At 58.3% G+C, this 16,770-nt stretch overlaps 6 protein-coding genes across 6 annotated transcripts; 3 read left to right on the plus strand and 3 right to left on the minus strand.

Annotated features, from left to right (window-relative positions):
- Nucleotides 1-112: 112 nt before the first annotated feature.
- BDZ90DRAFT_257830 (hypothetical protein) lies at nucleotides 113-4,039 on the plus strand (the record flags this gene model as incomplete). Its single annotated transcript, XM_025508006.1, has 1 exon — nucleotides 113-4,039. The coding sequence occupies one exon, from the start codon at nucleotides 113-115 to the stop codon at nucleotides 4,037-4,039; it is 3,927 nt and encodes a 1,308-aa protein (XP_025365383.1).
- Nucleotides 4,040-4,093: 54 nt separating this feature from the next.
- Nucleotides 4,094-6,866, minus strand: BDZ90DRAFT_229766 (hypothetical protein). Its single transcript, XM_025505203.1, has 2 exons — nucleotides 6,209-6,866; nucleotides 4,094-6,124 (listed from the first exon to the last, which is right to left on the minus strand). Exons 1-2 carry the CDS (start codon nucleotides 6,848-6,850, stop codon nucleotides 4,529-4,531), a joined length of 2,238 nt encoding a protein of 745 aa, XP_025365384.1. The 5' UTR covers nucleotides 6,851-6,866; the 3' UTR covers nucleotides 4,094-4,528.
- Nucleotides 6,867-7,163: 297 nt separating this feature from the next.
- Nucleotides 7,164-9,392, plus strand: BDZ90DRAFT_245107 (putative ATP-dependent RNA helicase; the record flags this gene model as incomplete). Its single annotated transcript, XM_025507489.1, has 5 exons — nucleotides 7,164-7,177; nucleotides 7,266-7,338; nucleotides 8,046-8,148; nucleotides 8,237-8,766; nucleotides 8,847-9,392. The coding sequence occupies 5 exons, from the start codon at nucleotides 7,164-7,166 to the stop codon at nucleotides 9,390-9,392; spliced, it is 1,266 nt and encodes a 421-aa protein (XP_025365385.1).
- Nucleotides 9,393-9,465: 73 nt separating this feature from the next.
- On the minus strand, nucleotides 9,466-11,823 carry BDZ90DRAFT_24233 (hypothetical protein). Its single transcript, XM_025507413.1, has one exon. The coding sequence runs from the start codon at nucleotides 11,500-11,502 to the stop codon at nucleotides 9,550-9,552; it is 1,953 nt and encodes a 650-aa protein (XP_025365386.1). The 5' UTR covers nucleotides 11,503-11,823; the 3' UTR covers nucleotides 9,466-9,549.
- Nucleotides 11,824-12,043: 220 nt separating this feature from the next.
- On the minus strand, nucleotides 12,044-13,147 carry BDZ90DRAFT_229770 (hypothetical protein). Its single transcript, XM_025505204.1, has one exon. It carries the CDS (start codon nucleotides 13,064-13,066, stop codon nucleotides 12,128-12,130), a length of 939 nt encoding a protein of 312 aa, XP_025365387.1. The 5' UTR covers nucleotides 13,067-13,147; the 3' UTR covers nucleotides 12,044-12,127.
- A 924-nt stretch (nucleotides 13,148-14,071) lies between these two features.
- BDZ90DRAFT_211365 (B56-domain-containing protein) lies at nucleotides 14,072-16,164 on the plus strand (the record flags this gene model as incomplete). The annotated part of the gene is made up of 2 exons (XM_025504108.1): nucleotides 14,072-14,095; nucleotides 14,188-16,164. Coding segments are annotated over 2 exons (2,001 nt in total), but the record flags the coding sequence as incomplete, so codon positions are not given.
- Nucleotides 16,165-16,770: the final 606 nt, after the last annotated feature.

Raw genomic sequence — 16,770 nt, forward strand, 5'->3', positions numbered from 1 at the left:
GGTTGCTGCTGGTCTGTCGTGCATTGACCGCCTTGGTTTTTCGTCCCTTGTTCCTTTACCTTGGATTGCATCCAGCTCCTGTTTGCTGGCTCACCGGCGGACGCTTTCCACGATGGACGAGGAGATGCAATCCAACACGTCACTGCCAGAGTCATCATCGGATGCTACTGCTCAGCCGCAAGCAGAGGCCGTCACCGACTCGAAATCGACCTCAACAACATCATCCAAGTCGTCTTTACTCTCCCCATCCTCGTACACCAATTGGGTGCGCTCGACTCAGCGCAAGCTCATCATCGCTGCTACGCAGGGACAGAGGCCGCCTGAGACACTCGTTTCTAGCCTCGATGAAGCTCTCAATGCCAAGCGCAACGCTCTCGTTCTCAGCTCAAGGGAGTGGAATGTCTACCTCGCCGCTAGCATATGGCGCGCTTCGTCTTCTTCGTCTTCGTCTTCGTCTTCGTCTTCGTCTTCGTCTTCGCTCCTCTCCGACGTCGATGAGGTCAGAGCCATCATTGAGCTCCACGGCGAAGCCACTCGATCAACAAATGGCTCAGCCCTCGATCTGTCGGCCTTTGTCACCTACACGGACCTCGTCCTCTCACTTCACTACGCCTTCGAAGAGGTCAAGTCACGCCCGACGAACTTTTGGCAAGACGACGAGGACTCGCAATGGACCGTAGAGGGTGAAGAGGACCTGCTGCAAGATTGGACAGGACTAAAAGATGGTCCCAAATTCCTCAACCTTCGCCACAAGGCGACCAAGTACGGCATCACCGTCGGCTACTCGGCGTCTACTCTCCCCTCGATTCTCACTCGCAGTCAGGCAAAAGCAGCAGCAGTCGAAGCCGCATGGGACTCGCTCCTTGGCGAAAGCAATGTCCGTGCTTTGATCAGGGAGGCAAACAGCCGTGCAGCCGGTGAGCTCAACTGGAGTCACCTCCTCTGGGATTCGTACCGCGCCTTTGAGCTGCACCACCTTAAGCGGGCAAAGACGGCCGACCGCATCGAGTCAGTCAAGCAGCTTTTCCTCGCCAGGCTCAAGGTGCCCCATCGCACCCACGAGGCTACGGCTCAGGCCTTTTCCTCTTTTTTGTCCTCTTATCTGCCACCCGATGCCTATGAGTCCACTATGGCGTCGCTGCAGAGGGCCTATGGGGCTGCTAAGGCTACGTGGTCTTCTGTCGAGATTTTTGAAGATAAAGTGCGGGGTGCGAGCCCTGCGCTCGGGCTCAATGTTGATGAGCAAGCCTCTTGGCAAGCATGGCAGGCGTACCTGCGGGCAGCGGCATCTCGCCGCCACGCCGACGTTGACCTAGTGAGCGCCCTCTTCGAGCGCTGCCTCTCCTACTTAGGCCTCCCTGAATCCCTCGCTACCGTCCAAGAGGGGCATGCCCCCAATTCACAAGGCGTAGCAGCAGTCAAGGCTGCCCGCCAAAAGCTTCCGAAATCACAGCGGCAGGACGCTGAGCTAGCAGAGAGGCAAGCTCTGCGCCAGCGTCGAGCACAAAGAGAAGGGGTATGGTTCGACTACCTAGCCTTTTTGACCTCGCGTGGCGGTAACAAGGTATCGGCGACGCAGATCATCGAGGTATGCGACCGGGCGACGAGGACTCTGCCTGGGGCTGGCCTTCTCTGGGCCACGTACCTGCGCCAACTCGCTCATCATCAGCGGTCCAAGTCGCACATCGATGAGGTCTTCAGCCGCGCTTTCGACGGGGGTCAGTGTTCTGAGGAGGATAAGGAGAAGGCGCGGGACGAGCCGGAAGACATCAAGGGATCAATGGTGGAGCTTTTCGCTGGACGAATCGATGCAGAGCGTCAGCTCCTTGCCCTTGATTTGGCAACGCAGCAAGGCCTGGAACTCTCAGAGGCACTCATCCAGCTACCCAAGGACCCGAATGCCTTCACCGAGATCTTTGCCATGATCGACTGGGCACTTCAGCTTCCCGCAGGTGAGCGATCCGCAGCCTCCCTCGACAAGGGCTTGCGACTGCACCGCCTGGCCTCATCATGGGCCGAAGCCGCTGGCCCTGAGATGGCCCAGCTTGCAGACTCGATTTGGGAGAACGCGCTCACGCAGCAGCCTACAAATGCAGAAGTATGGCTGCAGTCCGCTCTCTACCATATCCGGATTGGCAATCTGAGCAAGGCTCGCTCCCTCTTCCGGCAGGGGACGGGACGGGGCAAGATATCGGACACGACGCAGCTCCTTGAAGCTTGGGCGAGGTTCGAGGCCATGTATGGGTCAGGAGACGATGTTTTGCGTGCGGAAGAGAGGGCGCGAAGGCACAAGGAGAAGCAATGGGAGCAGTGGGCACAGTATGCTCAAGCCCAGCAGGAGCAGTATCTCAATTACACGTCTGCTGCTGCCGGTAGCAGTGGTGGAGCAATGGACGTAGATGGTGGAACTGGTGAGGCAGCTGATGAGAGTGGCACATTTGCCACGGGCAAGCGCAAGGCGTCGAACAGCGTCGCGGCTGAGCCATCTGCATCGTCGTCATCATCCATGGCCATCGACACGGCCGCGGGCCACACCCTGCCCAACCCAATCAACGGCGCCGAGTCCTCCAAAAAGGGCAAAGGAGGCGACGCCTCTCAACCCACACGAGATCGTGAGAATAGCTCTATCCTCGTATCCAGCCTACCCCATGATGCGAGCATGGCAGACTTACAGCGTCTCTTCGCCGAGTGCGGGGCCATACGCGAAATCAGCGACCCCGTCGCTATCCCTGGAACTAACACCGCAGCGGGAGTGGTGGAATTCATGGATCGATCCTCAATCCCTGCTGCGCGCACGAAGGACAAAAAGCGCCTGCGTGGGGAGGAGATCACCGTCAGCTTGGGGTGGGAGTGCACGCTCTACGTGACCAATTTCCCCGCCTCGCACGACGATGCTGCCATCCGCTCGCTCTTTGGTAACTATGGGGCAGTGTACGACGTCCGTTGGCCGAGCAAGCGCTTCGATTCTTCCCGCCGCTTCTGCTATGTGCAATTCACGAACCCAGCAGCCGCAAAAGAGGCGCAAGGAGCGCTCCACCAGCATCAGCTCAACGGCGCGGAGGGCGCGTTGCAAGTCCACCTATCAGACCCTGCTCGCCGCAAGCAGCGCACCGACGCTCATGCTAACGAGCGCGAAGTCTTTGCGCTAGGCATCCCACGTAACTGCTCGCGGGAGGAGGTCTTGACCTTCTTCCAATCCCTGGGCGGGACGGTTGAAGGCTTGAGGCTGCCGGAGAGCTCCCGCTCTAATCGTCTCAAAGGTGTGGCGTTTGTCGACTACCGCACCGAGCTCGAAGCCCGACAGGCGGTTGCGGAACTGAATGAGCGACTTTTGAGGGGGAAGGCAGTAAAGGTGCAAATGGCAGATGCGGAGCACCAGAGCTCACACGGAGGGAGGGCGAACAGCGCTGGTGCTGGAGGAGGTGGCGGAGGCGAGAGTGGCGGTTTCGCCTCTCGTGCGGTTAAAGTGCGCAACCTTCCCCTCGAAGCTCAGGAGCCCCTCGTCCAGCAGCTGTTCGAGCGCCTAGCCGGAGGGTCAAGCAGCGTCAAGAAGGTCGAGTGGACACCTTCCTCCTCTTCTTCCTCGGCGCCTTCCGCCATCGTTGAGCTCGCAGACACAGCGACCGCAGGCAAAGTGGTCCTATTAGGGGAGAGTGGGCAGGCTATATACATTCATCCCACGGACGCCGCAAGACGGCAGCATGTCCTGAGCGTACAGCCGCTCGAGAGGGGGGCTGCCGCGGCGGTGATTCGGTCGCCCTCGCCTGGCTCTGCATCGGGCTCGACGAGCGCTGCAGCGCCTACAGCATTTGTGCCTCGACGCACTGGCGGGGGTAGAGGAAGGGGAGCGAGAGGAAGGGGAGGGCTTGGCTTCGTGCCGCCTAGGTCTGCGGCGGGTGAGCAGAAGCAGCCTCCCGCCGGGAGCAACGCGACGAGTAGCAGCGGGATGGACGTCGATGAAGGTAGCAGCGGCAGCGGCGAGAGGAAGGGCCAGGACGCTTTCAGGGCTATGTTGGCTGGCGGGGGAGCAGCCAAGTAAGGTGATCAGAAAGGCAGAGAGCAGCCAAGTAAGGTGATCAGAAAGGCAGAGTCAGCAGCACTTTTTCGTGAGCGAGATTTTCTTTGCCGGTCTCGCTCAATCATTGCCACAGCTTGCTATCTCGAAATTGTGTGGAGAGGTGGTCGTGCGTGGATTCGCGGGATCGAGAAGGTGGAGTGAGGATTGGCGAATGAATGATAGAGGTACAGATACAGATGAACAAATGAGATGTCAAGGATGGCCAAAAGTCCTCGAAAGGATAGGGAGAACAGAGCGACACAGTCTCTGCTTTGGGATTTCTTGTCGTCTGAGCCGCTAAGACTGTAGAGTCTTCAGAGGACTGGGAGAACGAGGAGAGACCGCCGAGTGGTCGAGTCAGTCTTTGAGCGCTTGACGATGCTCCTTTGCTGGCCAGCTTCTGGACTTCCTGGTGAGATCTTGAGCGGGCGTATGGTATCGCCGGGTGCTTCCTTCTTCTGTACGCACCTCTCAGTAGTATTCGTCATCTTCCTCTTCTTCATCGTAGTTGTACCGGGAACCAGTGCCACGTCGAGGCTGTTCATACATTGCGCTCATTCTAGCTCTGGCCTGCGCCATGTCATCGTCGCTGTCCTGTTCCTCGTCGCTGTCAGTCACCACCGTAGGGCGACGTGCGTGCCTCCCACTGGCACGGCCAGCAACCGCACCGTGACTCCTGTAGCTGGTTGGTCTTCCGTGACCCACGCCACTGCTTGCCCCGTCCTCGTCCCCTTCCCCGTCCCCGTCCTCGCCCCCATCCTCGTCCTCATCCTCCTCTGCTGCGCTGACGATCTCGTCTTCTCCCTCACTCTCGTCGTCGTCGTCATTGAAGGAGACCTGCACCGCAACCCTGCGACGTCCACTTGGACCGCTGTTACTGCCACTTGAGCCACGATGCCCATCGAGCATTGTGTTGACATTAGCCTCATCTCCCTCTTCCTCATCGTCGTCGTCGGGGACGGTAAGACGTCGCTGAGAGCCACGGTGGTGCCTTGGAGCTGTGCGGTGCGAGTAAGACTGCGAGCTCTGGATCGAGGACGAGGAGCCAGAGGCAGCGGATACATTGTCGTCGTGGTCGTCATCGGAGTCAAAGTTTTCCTCGTCGTCCGAGTAGCCATAGCGCCGGCGACTTGAAGCTGAGGGACCGCCATAATGATGGGCGTACGAGTGCTCATGGCCCACAAGTTCGAGACCATCTTCGCTTTCGTCGGAGCCTGCGCTGTGCTCTGTGCCCATGACGGACCCATCTGCATCGCTGACGATAAAGGATCCCATCTCTGCCTCCTCATCGTCCTCATCCTCGTCGTGATGTCCGCCGTACGCATTGTCGAGGCGATACCCATTCGCAATCCTCTCAAGCACCTCTCCAACCTCACTCTCCCCGCTCTCGTCCTCATCTCCCGCCCCCTCACTTGAATAATCGTCATACCCCAAGCCATCAATGTCTTCATCTTCACCATCGTCGGTCATCGTGTACGCACGGTGGCAATTCTGGCATTCGCCCCATGCAATCTCCCCCGTGCAGTACCCACAACGCCAGATGAGATCTCCTTCGTCAAAGATGCGCTCGCGGGGTCCATTGATGTCAAAGATGGGAGACCAGAGGTCTTCACCAGACGCGAGGTCCTCGCCACGGAATTTGGCCTCTTCGTCTGGTGTGCGGATGACGACTGCGCCCAGGTGGTGATGATGATGGTCGTCGCCTGCGCCGGAGCCGGCCATGTGGCCAAGCATGTGAGATTGGTGCAATCGGTCCACCATTCCCTTGACGGCCCAGATCTCGGCGGGTGGTCCTACAACTTTGGTTCGGCAGTGGGGGCAAATCTTTTTGCGGCGATGAGTAGCTTGCTGTTCGAGCCTTTGACGTTGCTCCGCGTCGTAGAAGGAAGGGATGGGATCCTCGTCGGGGAGTGGGCGCTTGAACCAGTCGATGAGGCAGCGGGCGCAGAATGAGTGACCACACGGGGTGAGGACGTGAGGACGCCAAGAAAGCTCGAGGCAGATGGTGCATGTGGCTTGGTTGTGTAGATAGGAGAGGGAAGAGCTCTGCGCTGCGATGACTTCGTTCTGAGTGCGCAATGGATTAGAGAGGAGGTCAGATGGAGGTGGTCAAGCCGGCGAAGAGACTGGATGGGGAGCTCGATGGCTCACCTTGAATCGCATCTCGTTACGCAATCTCGTCAACTCGGCGTCGGCGTCGGACCGTGCCTTGCGAGCGTCGGCGAGAGACTTCTCTAATTGCTTGTATGCGGCTTGCGATGCCGCGCTTGCCGGGACGACAGCTTCGTCTTGCGAGGCCTGGGTATCTTGCTCCTCATCAAGACGGTACTCTTGTCTCTCCTTGTCCTGTGCCATCATACGTGCTCGTACGCCACCCATGATTGGCACAGCATGAGTTGCCTGCTGCTGGGTAGGTAAGGTCTCTTGAAGTTGAACGCTCGATCCTTTCTTCTTGCGTCTCTTATGAGGAGGCGTGGCCGAAGTGGCGATGAGAGGGGGCTTTCCCTCATCGCTACTAGAGCTACTGGGCGATGCATCATTCAAGCTGATAGGAGACTTAGAAGAGGTCGCGATTGGCTGCGCTTCACCGCCATGATCATCGTCGAAGAGGCCATTTAGCCCAGAGGGCTTGATCTCGGGTGCGGCAGGAGGAAGAGGAGGCTGAGGCTGGGATGGTTGAATTGAGGCGTTTGAGGATGTTGGAAACCGGTTCCGATTGCCTCTCCTACGCTGCCGTTTTTTGTCTTGAGTCGCAGACGAGCTTGCAGCCCGCCGGCTCTCGATGTCGTCCATGGTGGGTAATGATGGTAGGGAGCCAAGCCACCAAAGTGTGAATTGGACCTGACCTGCATGAGGTTGCGAGGACGCGCCTCTCTCCGCTTGCCACGCGAGCGACCATGGATGCGATGCTCTCAATGCCACGCGACGACGAGGTAGCAGCCTGACGTTCCTCGACCGCGACGACGTCGCCGGCACACATCCTTGATTCCTCGTCGTCACTTGCCATTCTCTTCCTCGACCTGATCCTCGTCAGCGCCAACGACTGTGACATCTGAACAGACTATCTCCCCACTACCGCATCTATTCGCAACTCTCAAAGATCATCATGGACAACGAAGAGTGAGCCGCTCAGCCCGGCCATCGACGCGCGTCGAGTCGCTGACATTCATGCATCCACTCATCCACTCATCCACTCCCTTTGACCCAGTCTCATCGACTACGAGGAGGAGGTCCCCACCACCACAACGGGCGCCCCTTCCAATGGAGCAGCAGCCACAGACGTAGCAGCACCCGCAGACGCAGATGGCAACAAAAAGGCAAGCATCATCCACGATCCAGACTTTCCCGCTTCCCATCTCGACGATGATTCCAGCCCAAGCCGCCGCCTCCAATTGCTCGTCGCCAATGAGGCTAGCGACAGCTCCTAGTCGTCGTCGTCGTCAATACTCTTGCGTATCATCGCGTCATCATTTGCGCTGCCTCGCTCTACCGCTGCTGCCGCTATCTGATGGCACACGACCGCACTGCATGGCCTGCGCCACCATGAGCGACGACTGCGCGGCATCTTCGAGCCTTGAGTAGCCTCTGTCAGGCGGACAAGAGGTCTCAAAGCATGATGTTCCATCACGTCATACGCAGGTGAGGCCAGGCCAGGCCAGGCCAGGCCAGGATGGCAAATCTCTATGACCTGCCCGAAGCTGAGGCGAATTCTCATTTGTCAGACCTCGACGGATGCTCGACAGGAAGAGACGCCAAATGGGTAGCGGCATACGGTTGTAGCGGCGACATCGACTTCAAGTGCGCACAGCTCCATCGAGCAAGAGTTCTCTTTGCCCGTACCCGCATCGCATTCAGTCTCTCGTCACCCCGTCACGCTAGTCTCAGCGAGTTCTTACACGCCTACCCATCCCTCCTTCGCACCTTGGCCTATCTCCGGATACTCGCCTCCCCTCTTTCTATCCTCCTTCCATTCCTTCGTACCTCGCAGGGCTCCTACGTCGGCATCCATTCCACTGGATTCCGTGACTTCCTTCTCAAGCCTGAGCTGCTCCGAGCCATCTCGGACCTTGGTTTCGAGCACCCTTCGGAGGGTGAGTCTGCGCGGCTTCCTTTACCTCAAGTCAGCTGCTGAGCGCTCACGCTTCTCGTCTCTTTGCCACTCTACGCGTGCGTCCGCAGTCCAACAGGAATGCATTCCCCAATCCATCCTTGGAATGGACGTCGTCTGCCAGGCCAAGTCCGGTATGGGTAAGACGGCCGTCTTCGTTCTGGCCACTCTCCAGCAGATCGAGCCCGTCGACGGCGAGACATCGGTCATCATCTTGTGCCACACTCGCGAGCTGGCCTTCCAAATCCGTAACGAGTACGCCCGCTTCTCCAAGTACATGCCCGAAGTCCGCACTTCGGTCTTCTACGGTGGCACACCCGTCGCGCAGGACCAGGCCATCCTCAAAGACAAGACCAAGTGCCCGCACATCGTCGTCGGCACCCCGGGACGAATGAATGCTCTCGTCCGTGACAAGGCCCTCAAGACGAGCGGTGTTAAGCACTTTGTCCTCGACGAGTGTGACAAGATGCTCGAGCAAATCGATATGCGACGTGATGTGCAGGAGATCTTCCGTACTACGCCTCACCACAAGCAAGTCATGATGTTCTCGGCCACGCTTTCCAAGGAGGTCCGTCCCACTTGCAAGAAGTTCATGAGCAACGTGAGCAGCGGCGGGCCCGCAGCACGTCAAGTCAGCCGGTCAAAGACTAACCAATGCCTTTCTCCTCGCACGCCTCGCAGCCCCTTGAGATCTACGTTGACGACGAGACGAAACTCACCCTTCACGGGTTGCAGCAACACTTCGTCCGCCTGACCGAAACGGAGAAGAATCGCAAGCTCAACGACTTACTCGACAGCCTCGAGTTCAACCAGGTCATCATCTTCGTCAAGTCTGTCGGCCGCGCCAACGAGCTGAACAAGCTCTTGCAGGAATGCAACTTCCCCTCCATCTGCATCCACGGCGGCCTGCCCCAGGAGGAGCGCATCAAGCGCTACACTGCCTTCAAGGCGTTTGAGAAGCGCATTCTCGTCGCCACGGACATCTTTGGACGCGGTATCGACGTGGAGCGTGTCAACGTCTCCATCTCCTACGACTGCCCCGCTGACGCCGACTCGTACCTTCACCGCGCTGGTCGTGCGGGGCGTTTTGGTACCAAGGGTCTTTCAATCATCTTTGTGTCCAGCGATGGGGACGAGGAGGTGCTCAAGAGCATCCAGAGCAGATTCGAGATCGCTGTACCTGAGCTGCCTGAGAGCATCTCTGCCGACTCGTACATGACCACGTAAAGACAAGGCGGATGGCGCAGGCAAGCTTGGGAGACGAGGGTGATACGACAAGGCTCCTCACCCTGCACATCGCCTCGGTGACGATAACATCACCATCAACTCCAACTCCCCCTTTTCTATCTTGTTCGATCTCGAATCCGCAAAATCACAAGAGCAATTACTTTCCTGCACATCCCCTGCTAGCTGAACCTGTGACTCTTCGCCCCTCATCCATCTCCTTCAGCGCTTGCCGCGCATTTCTGCCGACTTCGCCGCCCTGGACATCTTCACCGTACCCCAATCTGGCTGACCGTTCTGCCTCTTCCAGTACGGCTCGTGCCCACTTTGCTCGCACCTCTGCCGTCTCCATCGCAGACATATTGGAGTCCGCTTGGGCATCTGCGTAAGGCCCTTGCACAGGGAAGAGCTTTGGGGAGAGCAGGCGCGACCACGACTGACTGGAAGGCGGGTAGGAGCTACAGCCAGAGGGCGACGAAGCCGACAAAAGCCACCGCCCTGCAAGACAGAGTTGTACGCCGCGACCAGGATGACCTCGTGAGTAGAGTGCTGGCTCGCTCTTGCTTGTTGCGTCGTCTAAAGCGAAGCCCAGGGCTGCTGCGTCCATCATGGCCAGCCGTGCTCCGGCGTCTATCACGTCGTCTGCTGTTACGCTGTTGACGGCCCCTTCCGCTTCGAGGCGTCCGTACAGCTGGCTGAGGACGTCCTTTGCTGCGTGTAGCACTTCTTTAAGGGGCAGGGAGCTTGGCAGCATCTTCGGTGCGAGGCCCTCAAGCAGGGGCCGATACGACTCGGTCCAGAGGTGTAGCAGCTCTCGTGTCGACATGGAAGAGTCGGATGCCGTCGCGACGCTCAGTAGCGTCTTTGCTTGCCTCTGCAGCAACGAGAGCTGACGGAGAAGCTCTGCAGCATCGAGATTCTGGCGGGCTGTGGCGCAAGAAGAGCATCGCAGTGTCGTTGGTCGTGTGAACCCAGAGGAAGGGCGAGCGATCCATCCTTTGCACGCTGGGTATCGAGGACACCAGAGCGCGTCGCGTGGATCTGGTGTAGGGCTGTAACCTCGGCGTGCCCAAGCCTCTGATTTCCTCTTGTCCCCTGCACAGAGCTCGCACACGCAGTCGAAAAAGTAGTCTCTCTGAAGCTTTTGTGTCCTGGCCTCGTACGGATCTGCCACATCGATATACGCCGTCGTGACCTCTTCTCCAGGCTTGATATCCCGAATGGCAACCAGTCGCATTGCCCCCTTACTGGCTCCTACTTTGGGGAAAGAGGAGGATGGGCCCCAGGGGAAGGAGTGGGCAGCATTCGGCCTGCAAGAGTGGTTGGCCATAGCGATAGCAGGCGAAGCGGCTAGGCCAATGGCGCATTGATCACCTGTAGTGAGGAGGAAAGCGTTCGCGTGCGACTGGCAGATTAACTTGACCAACCCTGTCAAGCTTGTTAAGCCCAGCTGGCCCAGTAAAGTGGGTGAAGGGACATCATCATGCCGCAGGCCGAGGCCCATGCCCGCGAAACGGAGTACGCCCTGTGCGAGACGGAGGATGATGGCTTGCTCGCTTGGGTCTTGCATCTTGGTGGACATGTGCGATTCTAGGTCGTCAAAGGAGGCTAGACCTTGTTGCCTTTCGTGGAGCGAGTCAGTCCAGAGAAGACGGGAGAGGAGGCGATTGCGCGTATCGGGTATCACGAAGGGACAGGATGTGCTGCTCGATGATGAAGGGCCAGCACCGTCTCGTCTTATCGAATTCTCTGCCGCAACTCTCCAACCCTGTAGTGCGCGACATTCCTTGTCGTGCACAAATGCCCAATCCAATCTCTGACACTCGGTGGAGCAGTACCGGCTCGTCTGACAGCCTTTGCACCTCTTTAGTCTACTTTTCTCGCCGTCACTTTCAGCAGCTGTTCGGTAGCAATGGGCACACCGCAGATCTAACTCGCTCGTGTCGAGGACGGCTGCGATGGGGTCTAGGGTAAGGAGGGGCGTACCTGCCCGACACACCGTATCCTGGTCGAGGGGAGACCAGATGAGGGAGCGACCTTTGCCGGGAAGAGCCTTGAGTTCAAGAGACGAGTTTGACGTCGCACGCATGCTTGAGGACGACCTCGAGGACATATTCCTCCTTGGGCTAGGCTTGGAACCGCAAAGTACCGTTACCTTGCTAGCATCCCGGCGGTTGCAGTCGTGCTCGAGAAGGAAGAGAAAGGAAAGCGGTGGGGCGCGCACTTTAGATGCGAGGTAAGGCACACGACACACGCAGCACGATGCTGCACGAACAGCCAAGAAGAGGAGGCGACAAGGAGATGCTGTTATTGGTGATTGAGGAAGCAAGCAAACAGCACGACGCAGATACGTGACAAATACTCTTCTCCATTTCTCAAGCTGTCCCTCGCTAGCCTCCGCCACGCCCCTTGCCCCTTGGATTTCTCCTTCGCCCAGCCTGCTTCATAGATGGCGCAGGCAATCTCGACGAAGACGGCGCTGCCAATGCATTTGCCTCGCTATCGCTGCACGAACCTTCGTAGAGCTTGGTGAAAGCAGGGTCGAGCGCATCGTAGTCCGTGGCAGAGTTCGTCGCCGGGTCGAACTGTGCTACCTTGAGCATCCAGTCGAGCCGATGATCATCGGCGTCTAGATCCAAGGCATGGGCGTACTGCTGCCAAACAGACAGTGAAAGGTCAGATGAGCGCCCACGCCCGCAGCATGATGATGAAGGAGTGAAGTGTCCAATCTACTGAGCTCATGAGCTAGAAGATGTTACTGAGAATTGAATGACGGACGCAGAGAGCGTGGAGAGAAAGTAATGAGAGAATGGAAAAGAGTGCGAAATGCCACGTGTACTCACCTCGTCGCCATCAGTGTCCTCCACAGTTGTCATCTTTGCGGCCTTCTCATTGTTGCCCGCGGCTGCAGATGAAGTCGTCGGAGGCTTAGCTGGGCCAAGTGGCTTCTTCTGAGCTGCCGCCTGTTGTTGCTGTTGCGCAGCTGCTGCTGCCTGAAGCTGAGCGAGCTGCGCTGCGACTTGAGGTGGTATTTGGCCTTGTTGTTGTTGCTGTTGCTGCTGTTGCTGAGGCGCTTGGATGGTGACGCTGGTACCCGGCGGTGTGAAGAGGGGCGGCAGGGTAATCGTCGGCTTGGGAACAGGTTTACCCAGGTTGGTAAGAATTTCAACCTGCTTCTTCCTCTCTGAGACAATGCTATAGTAGATCTCCTTGTGCTTCATATGCGTGACCATCTCGCTCGCTGACGGGAAGATGATCTGACCCCATCCCTCCCTGAAAGTGTTTGCCTCGCTGACCACGTCGAGAATCTCTGCCTCGAGCTCCTTTTCTGCCAAGGCGAACCGAGCCGTCGTCTCATCACCAATGCTTCCCTTCTGGAGGAGCACCTGCAAAGCCTGCTTGTCGTCGCGCATCTGCATTATGCGCTTGACATCCGTCATCGCCCTCGCCAGCAAAGCTCCCTTGAGCACATCATCCGACACTTTTTGACCTTGCGCAGCTGCTGCTACCAAGGACTGGTATACATCTCGATCCGGATGGCCTTCAGGGAACCAAGGCTCCGAGGAACCCTTTGCAAGATTCTTGGCTGAGCGTTTGCGATAGACGGACGAGAAGAGGGAGAGGGAGAGGAAGAGGACGCCAATATAGCCAAGTGGTACCCAGATAGAGAGGGCCATTGCAGCAGCGGGCGTGCGGTGATTGGAGGAGGAGGAGGAACGCGGTGGTTGGAACAAGGTGAGGAAGATGAAGGCGGTCTGAGCGGCCCACTGCACCCACTGTCCAAAGCAGCCGGGCCTTCCGTCGAGTCGAAGTCGACGACGTGGATATCGAGGCTGGTCGGACTCTGAACGGAACCGACTCGACTCGACTTGAGACGCAACGGGCCGGCCACGCGAGAAGATGAGATTTAGAGGGGGCAGTGCCGTTCGCACGCTGGCAGACAAAAGCACGCATCAGAAGGGGACACTGGGCGCTCCTCGAGACTTGATGTCAATGAATCAATCAAGTCGCTCAAATTGGCCTGCGTTGAGCTCAGTCCCTGGGATAGGAAGAGGTCTTTGTCACTCTTGTTCTCTGGCGCGCACCACTGAGCGCGATTGTCCGCGTGGTGCCCGCCGCTTGCCTGTCGAGCTGTAGGCGTGTTGCTTGGCTCCGTCGATCGCATCGCGTTGTCGTGTCTGTGAGCTAGCTAGCTAGCTAGCTGCCTGAGGCGCGCCGCCCCGCCCTGCTGCCGTCGTCGACTTGCCCTCTGGAAGCGCTGCTGCTGCCGCCTCCGCCCGCCTGGCTTCAACGTCGTCGTCCGCCTCGACTTGAATTGGCCGCCGCCCGCCCACACGCACGCCAGAGCCAGAGCCACAGACCCATCATCTGCCTCCTCATCTCATCAACCACCGCCCTCGGCCCCTTCCGAAGTAACCCCCTACGCAGACGGCGACGACGACGACCAGTACTTCGTAGTGGGACACCCCAGTCGTCTTTCTGTCAGGACACACGCAATCGCCGTCTCATCGTCCTCGGCCTGGTCTCAGGTCATCCAGCCTCCCCCCCCCCTTTCCCCTCTTCTACTTGTCTAGCGGCTGCAGCGACCCCCACCCAACGTTGATCGCACCGCATCCCATCGACGTCGTACCCTTTCACTCCTCACTCTGGCAGCGCTAGCCTCGAGCTACCCAGAAGCCGCAATGAAGGGTCTCAAGAAGGCAATGGTAAGTGCCATCGTGCCACAGCAGTGCATACACAGGCGCAACCACGCGTCAACTCGACTGACTTTGTTGCTTGCCTTTGCCGCATTTTTCAGAACCTCTCAAGGTCAAAGTCAGCAGCCGACCCCAACGGCAAGGGTACAACTCCAGCACCACCGCCCAAGGGAGGCTCCGTACCTGCCAACTCGGCCTACACGGGCTCATTGAAGGCCTCAAGTACCAGTGCAGGCTCATCTCCGGCATCGTCTAGCACATCTCTCGTCGGTAGCGGTGGTGCTGCCAGTGGTAGCAGTGGACCTGGATCTGGAGCTGGCGCTGGCGTAGCAATGGGATCAAGTGCTGGAGGATCGTCCCGCAGTGGCAGCACGCCGGAGAGAAGAGGAGGCCAATCGCTGGCGGACAAGACTTCACCGGCCCCACCAGTCGTCGTCGTCTCGTCAGAGATGCCGTCGGATCCCATCCCGCACAACCCGACTCATCAGTCTCCATCATCCCCACCTCCTCCACCGAGTGCCAATCTCGCAGCAATGGGCGGCGGGCTGCATGGTCAGCCAGGTGGATCGACAATGGGCCTCCAGACGGCGCCTGGCCTCCAAATGACAGAGTCGGCTGCTATTCCCAAGGCTGGCAGCATCAACAGGCTACGCCAGGGACCCAAGGACACGATTCCCGTCAACGCCAAGACGCCGCCGAGGAAGCAGCGCAGCTCGAGATTTCACGTCACGGAAAAGGTCGAGCTCGACAAGCTACCCAACTTCAACGAGGTCGTCCCCGCCGATCGCCCAGAGCTATTCGTGCGCAAGCTCAGACAATGCGGCGTCATCTTCGACTTCAACGATGCCAGCTCCGACCTCAAGGGAAAGCAAATCAAGGCTCAGACTCTCCACGAGATGCTCGACTACATCACCAGCCAACGAGGCGTCATCACCGAGCAAATATACCCAGAAGTCGTCCAGATGTTCTCGACTAATCTCTTTCGCTCCATCCCACCGCCAGTCAACCCGGCAGGCGACGCCTTTGATCCAGAAGAGGACGAGCCTGTACTGGAGCTGGCTTGGCCTCACTTGCAGATCGTGTACGAGTTCTTCCTCCGCTTCGTCGAGAGTCCAGACTTCAACACCAACATGGCAAAAAAGTACATCGACCAGCACTTTGTGCTGCAGCTCCTCGAGCTTTTCGATAGCGAAGATCCAAGAGAAAGAGATTTTCTCAAGACGACGCTGCACCGCATCTACGGCAAATTTCTCAATCTGCGAGCTTTCATCCGTCGATCGATCAACAATGTCTTCTTCCAATTCATATACGAGACGGAGAGGCATAACGGCATCGCGGAGCTCCTCGAGATTCTCGGATCGATTATCAACGGTTTTGCGCTACCACTCAAGGAAGAGCACAAGACCTTCCTCACTCGCGTCCTCATCCCGCTGCACAAGGTCAAGAGCCTGGCGCTGTATCACCCGCAGCTGGCCTACTGCGTCGTCCAGTTCCTGGAGAAGGACTCGTCGCTGACAGAGGAAGTTCTACTCGGCCTGCTCCGCTACTGGCCCAAGGTCAATTCGCCCAAGGAAGTCATGTTCCTCAACGAGGTCGAAGAAGTCCTAGACGTTATTGAGCCCACCGAGTTCCAGAAGATCGAGGTGCCCCTCTTCCAGCAGATTCAAAAGTGCATCAACTCTCAACACTTCCAGGTAGCAGAGCGCGCCCTGTACTTTTGGAACAACGAGTACATTGTCAATCTCATTGGCGAGAATGTGCAGGTCATCTTGCCCATCGTCTTCTCCGCCCTCTATCAGAACAGCAAGAGCCACTGGAATCGCACCATCCACGGGCTGGTGTACAATGCCCTCAAGCTGTTCATGGAGATCAACCCCGCTCTTTTCGAGGCTTGCACCAATGACTTCAAGCAGCAGAGACAGCTCGAGAGGCAGAAGCTGAGGCAGAGGGACGAGAATTGGAAGAGGCTGCGAGAGACTGCCCTAGCGCAATCAAAGGCAATGGGAGCTCAGCCGCCAAAGACGTTGCTCGAGGACGAAGCTGCCCCGCCGAGGAGCACGGCTGCCATGGATGAGGACGACGACTTTTCGGACAGCGAGTCGGTGGGAGCATTTACCGGTGGGATCAGAGACATGACGACGGGCGGGGCTGCAGGCGGAGGTGAGGGCGATGGAGACGGGGCCAGCTTCCTCGAGACGGGCGACGGTCCTGCGGATCAATCGAATGGCGACCTCTCCACCGCGGGAAGTGCGACGTTCAGCGATGCACAAGCGGCAGGTGAAGAGGGCGGAAAGCAGTTCCCGCAGTCACCGAGCAGCGAGAAGGGCGAGGGTCCGCATGTGAGGAGAAAGTCGTCCATACCGCAAGACCCGACGGTACTCTCGGAGCTGGCATCGCACAAGGGGCAGGGATTAGAGGCTAGCCGCTGAGCGCATCAGGGCACGCCACCGAACGAGCCATCCGAAGCGCTCTTTAGGAGCAAGGACACTATCTCTGCGCTCGATCGACCCACTAGCGCCACGAGCTCGATGCAGCGGCCGTCTCCCTGGGCGCCATCTACGCTGTGTCACTACTTCCTCGAACAGCAAGAGCCTCGACACAAGGAGCCCAGCTGTGGAGCAGGTCTTTCCATTTCCAATCGAGCGGAACATTGTCAGGATCATCGATACAACGAGAGGGACAGG

Source organism: Jaminaea rosea (assembly GCF_003144245.1).
Source record: "Jaminaea rosea strain MCA 5214 unplaced genomic scaffold BDZ90scaffold_1, whole genome shotgun sequence".
In the NCBI taxonomy this organism is placed as follows: domain Eukaryota; kingdom Fungi; phylum Basidiomycota; class Exobasidiomycetes; order Microstromatales; genus Jaminaea; species Jaminaea rosea.

What these genes read in the sequence shown, in the direction of transcription:
- BDZ90DRAFT_24233 (XM_025507413.1), bottom strand. Translation starts at nt 11,502, where the DNA reads ATGTCCTCGAGGTCGTCCTCAAGCATGCGTGCGACGTCAAACTCGTCT.
- BDZ90DRAFT_229770 (XM_025505204.1), bottom strand. Translation starts at nt 13,066, where the DNA reads ATGGCCCTCTCTATCTGGGTACCACTTGGCTATATTGGCGTCCTCTTC.
- BDZ90DRAFT_229766 (XM_025505203.1), bottom strand. Translation starts at nt 6,850, where the DNA reads ATGGACGACATCGAGAGCCGGCGGGCTGCAAGCTCGTCTGCGACTCAA. An exon ending in GTAACGAGATGCGATTCAAG is followed by an intron (nt 6,125 to 6,208) that starts GTGAGCCATCGA and finishes TTGCGCACTCAG; the next exon opens with AACGAAGTCATCGCAGCGCA.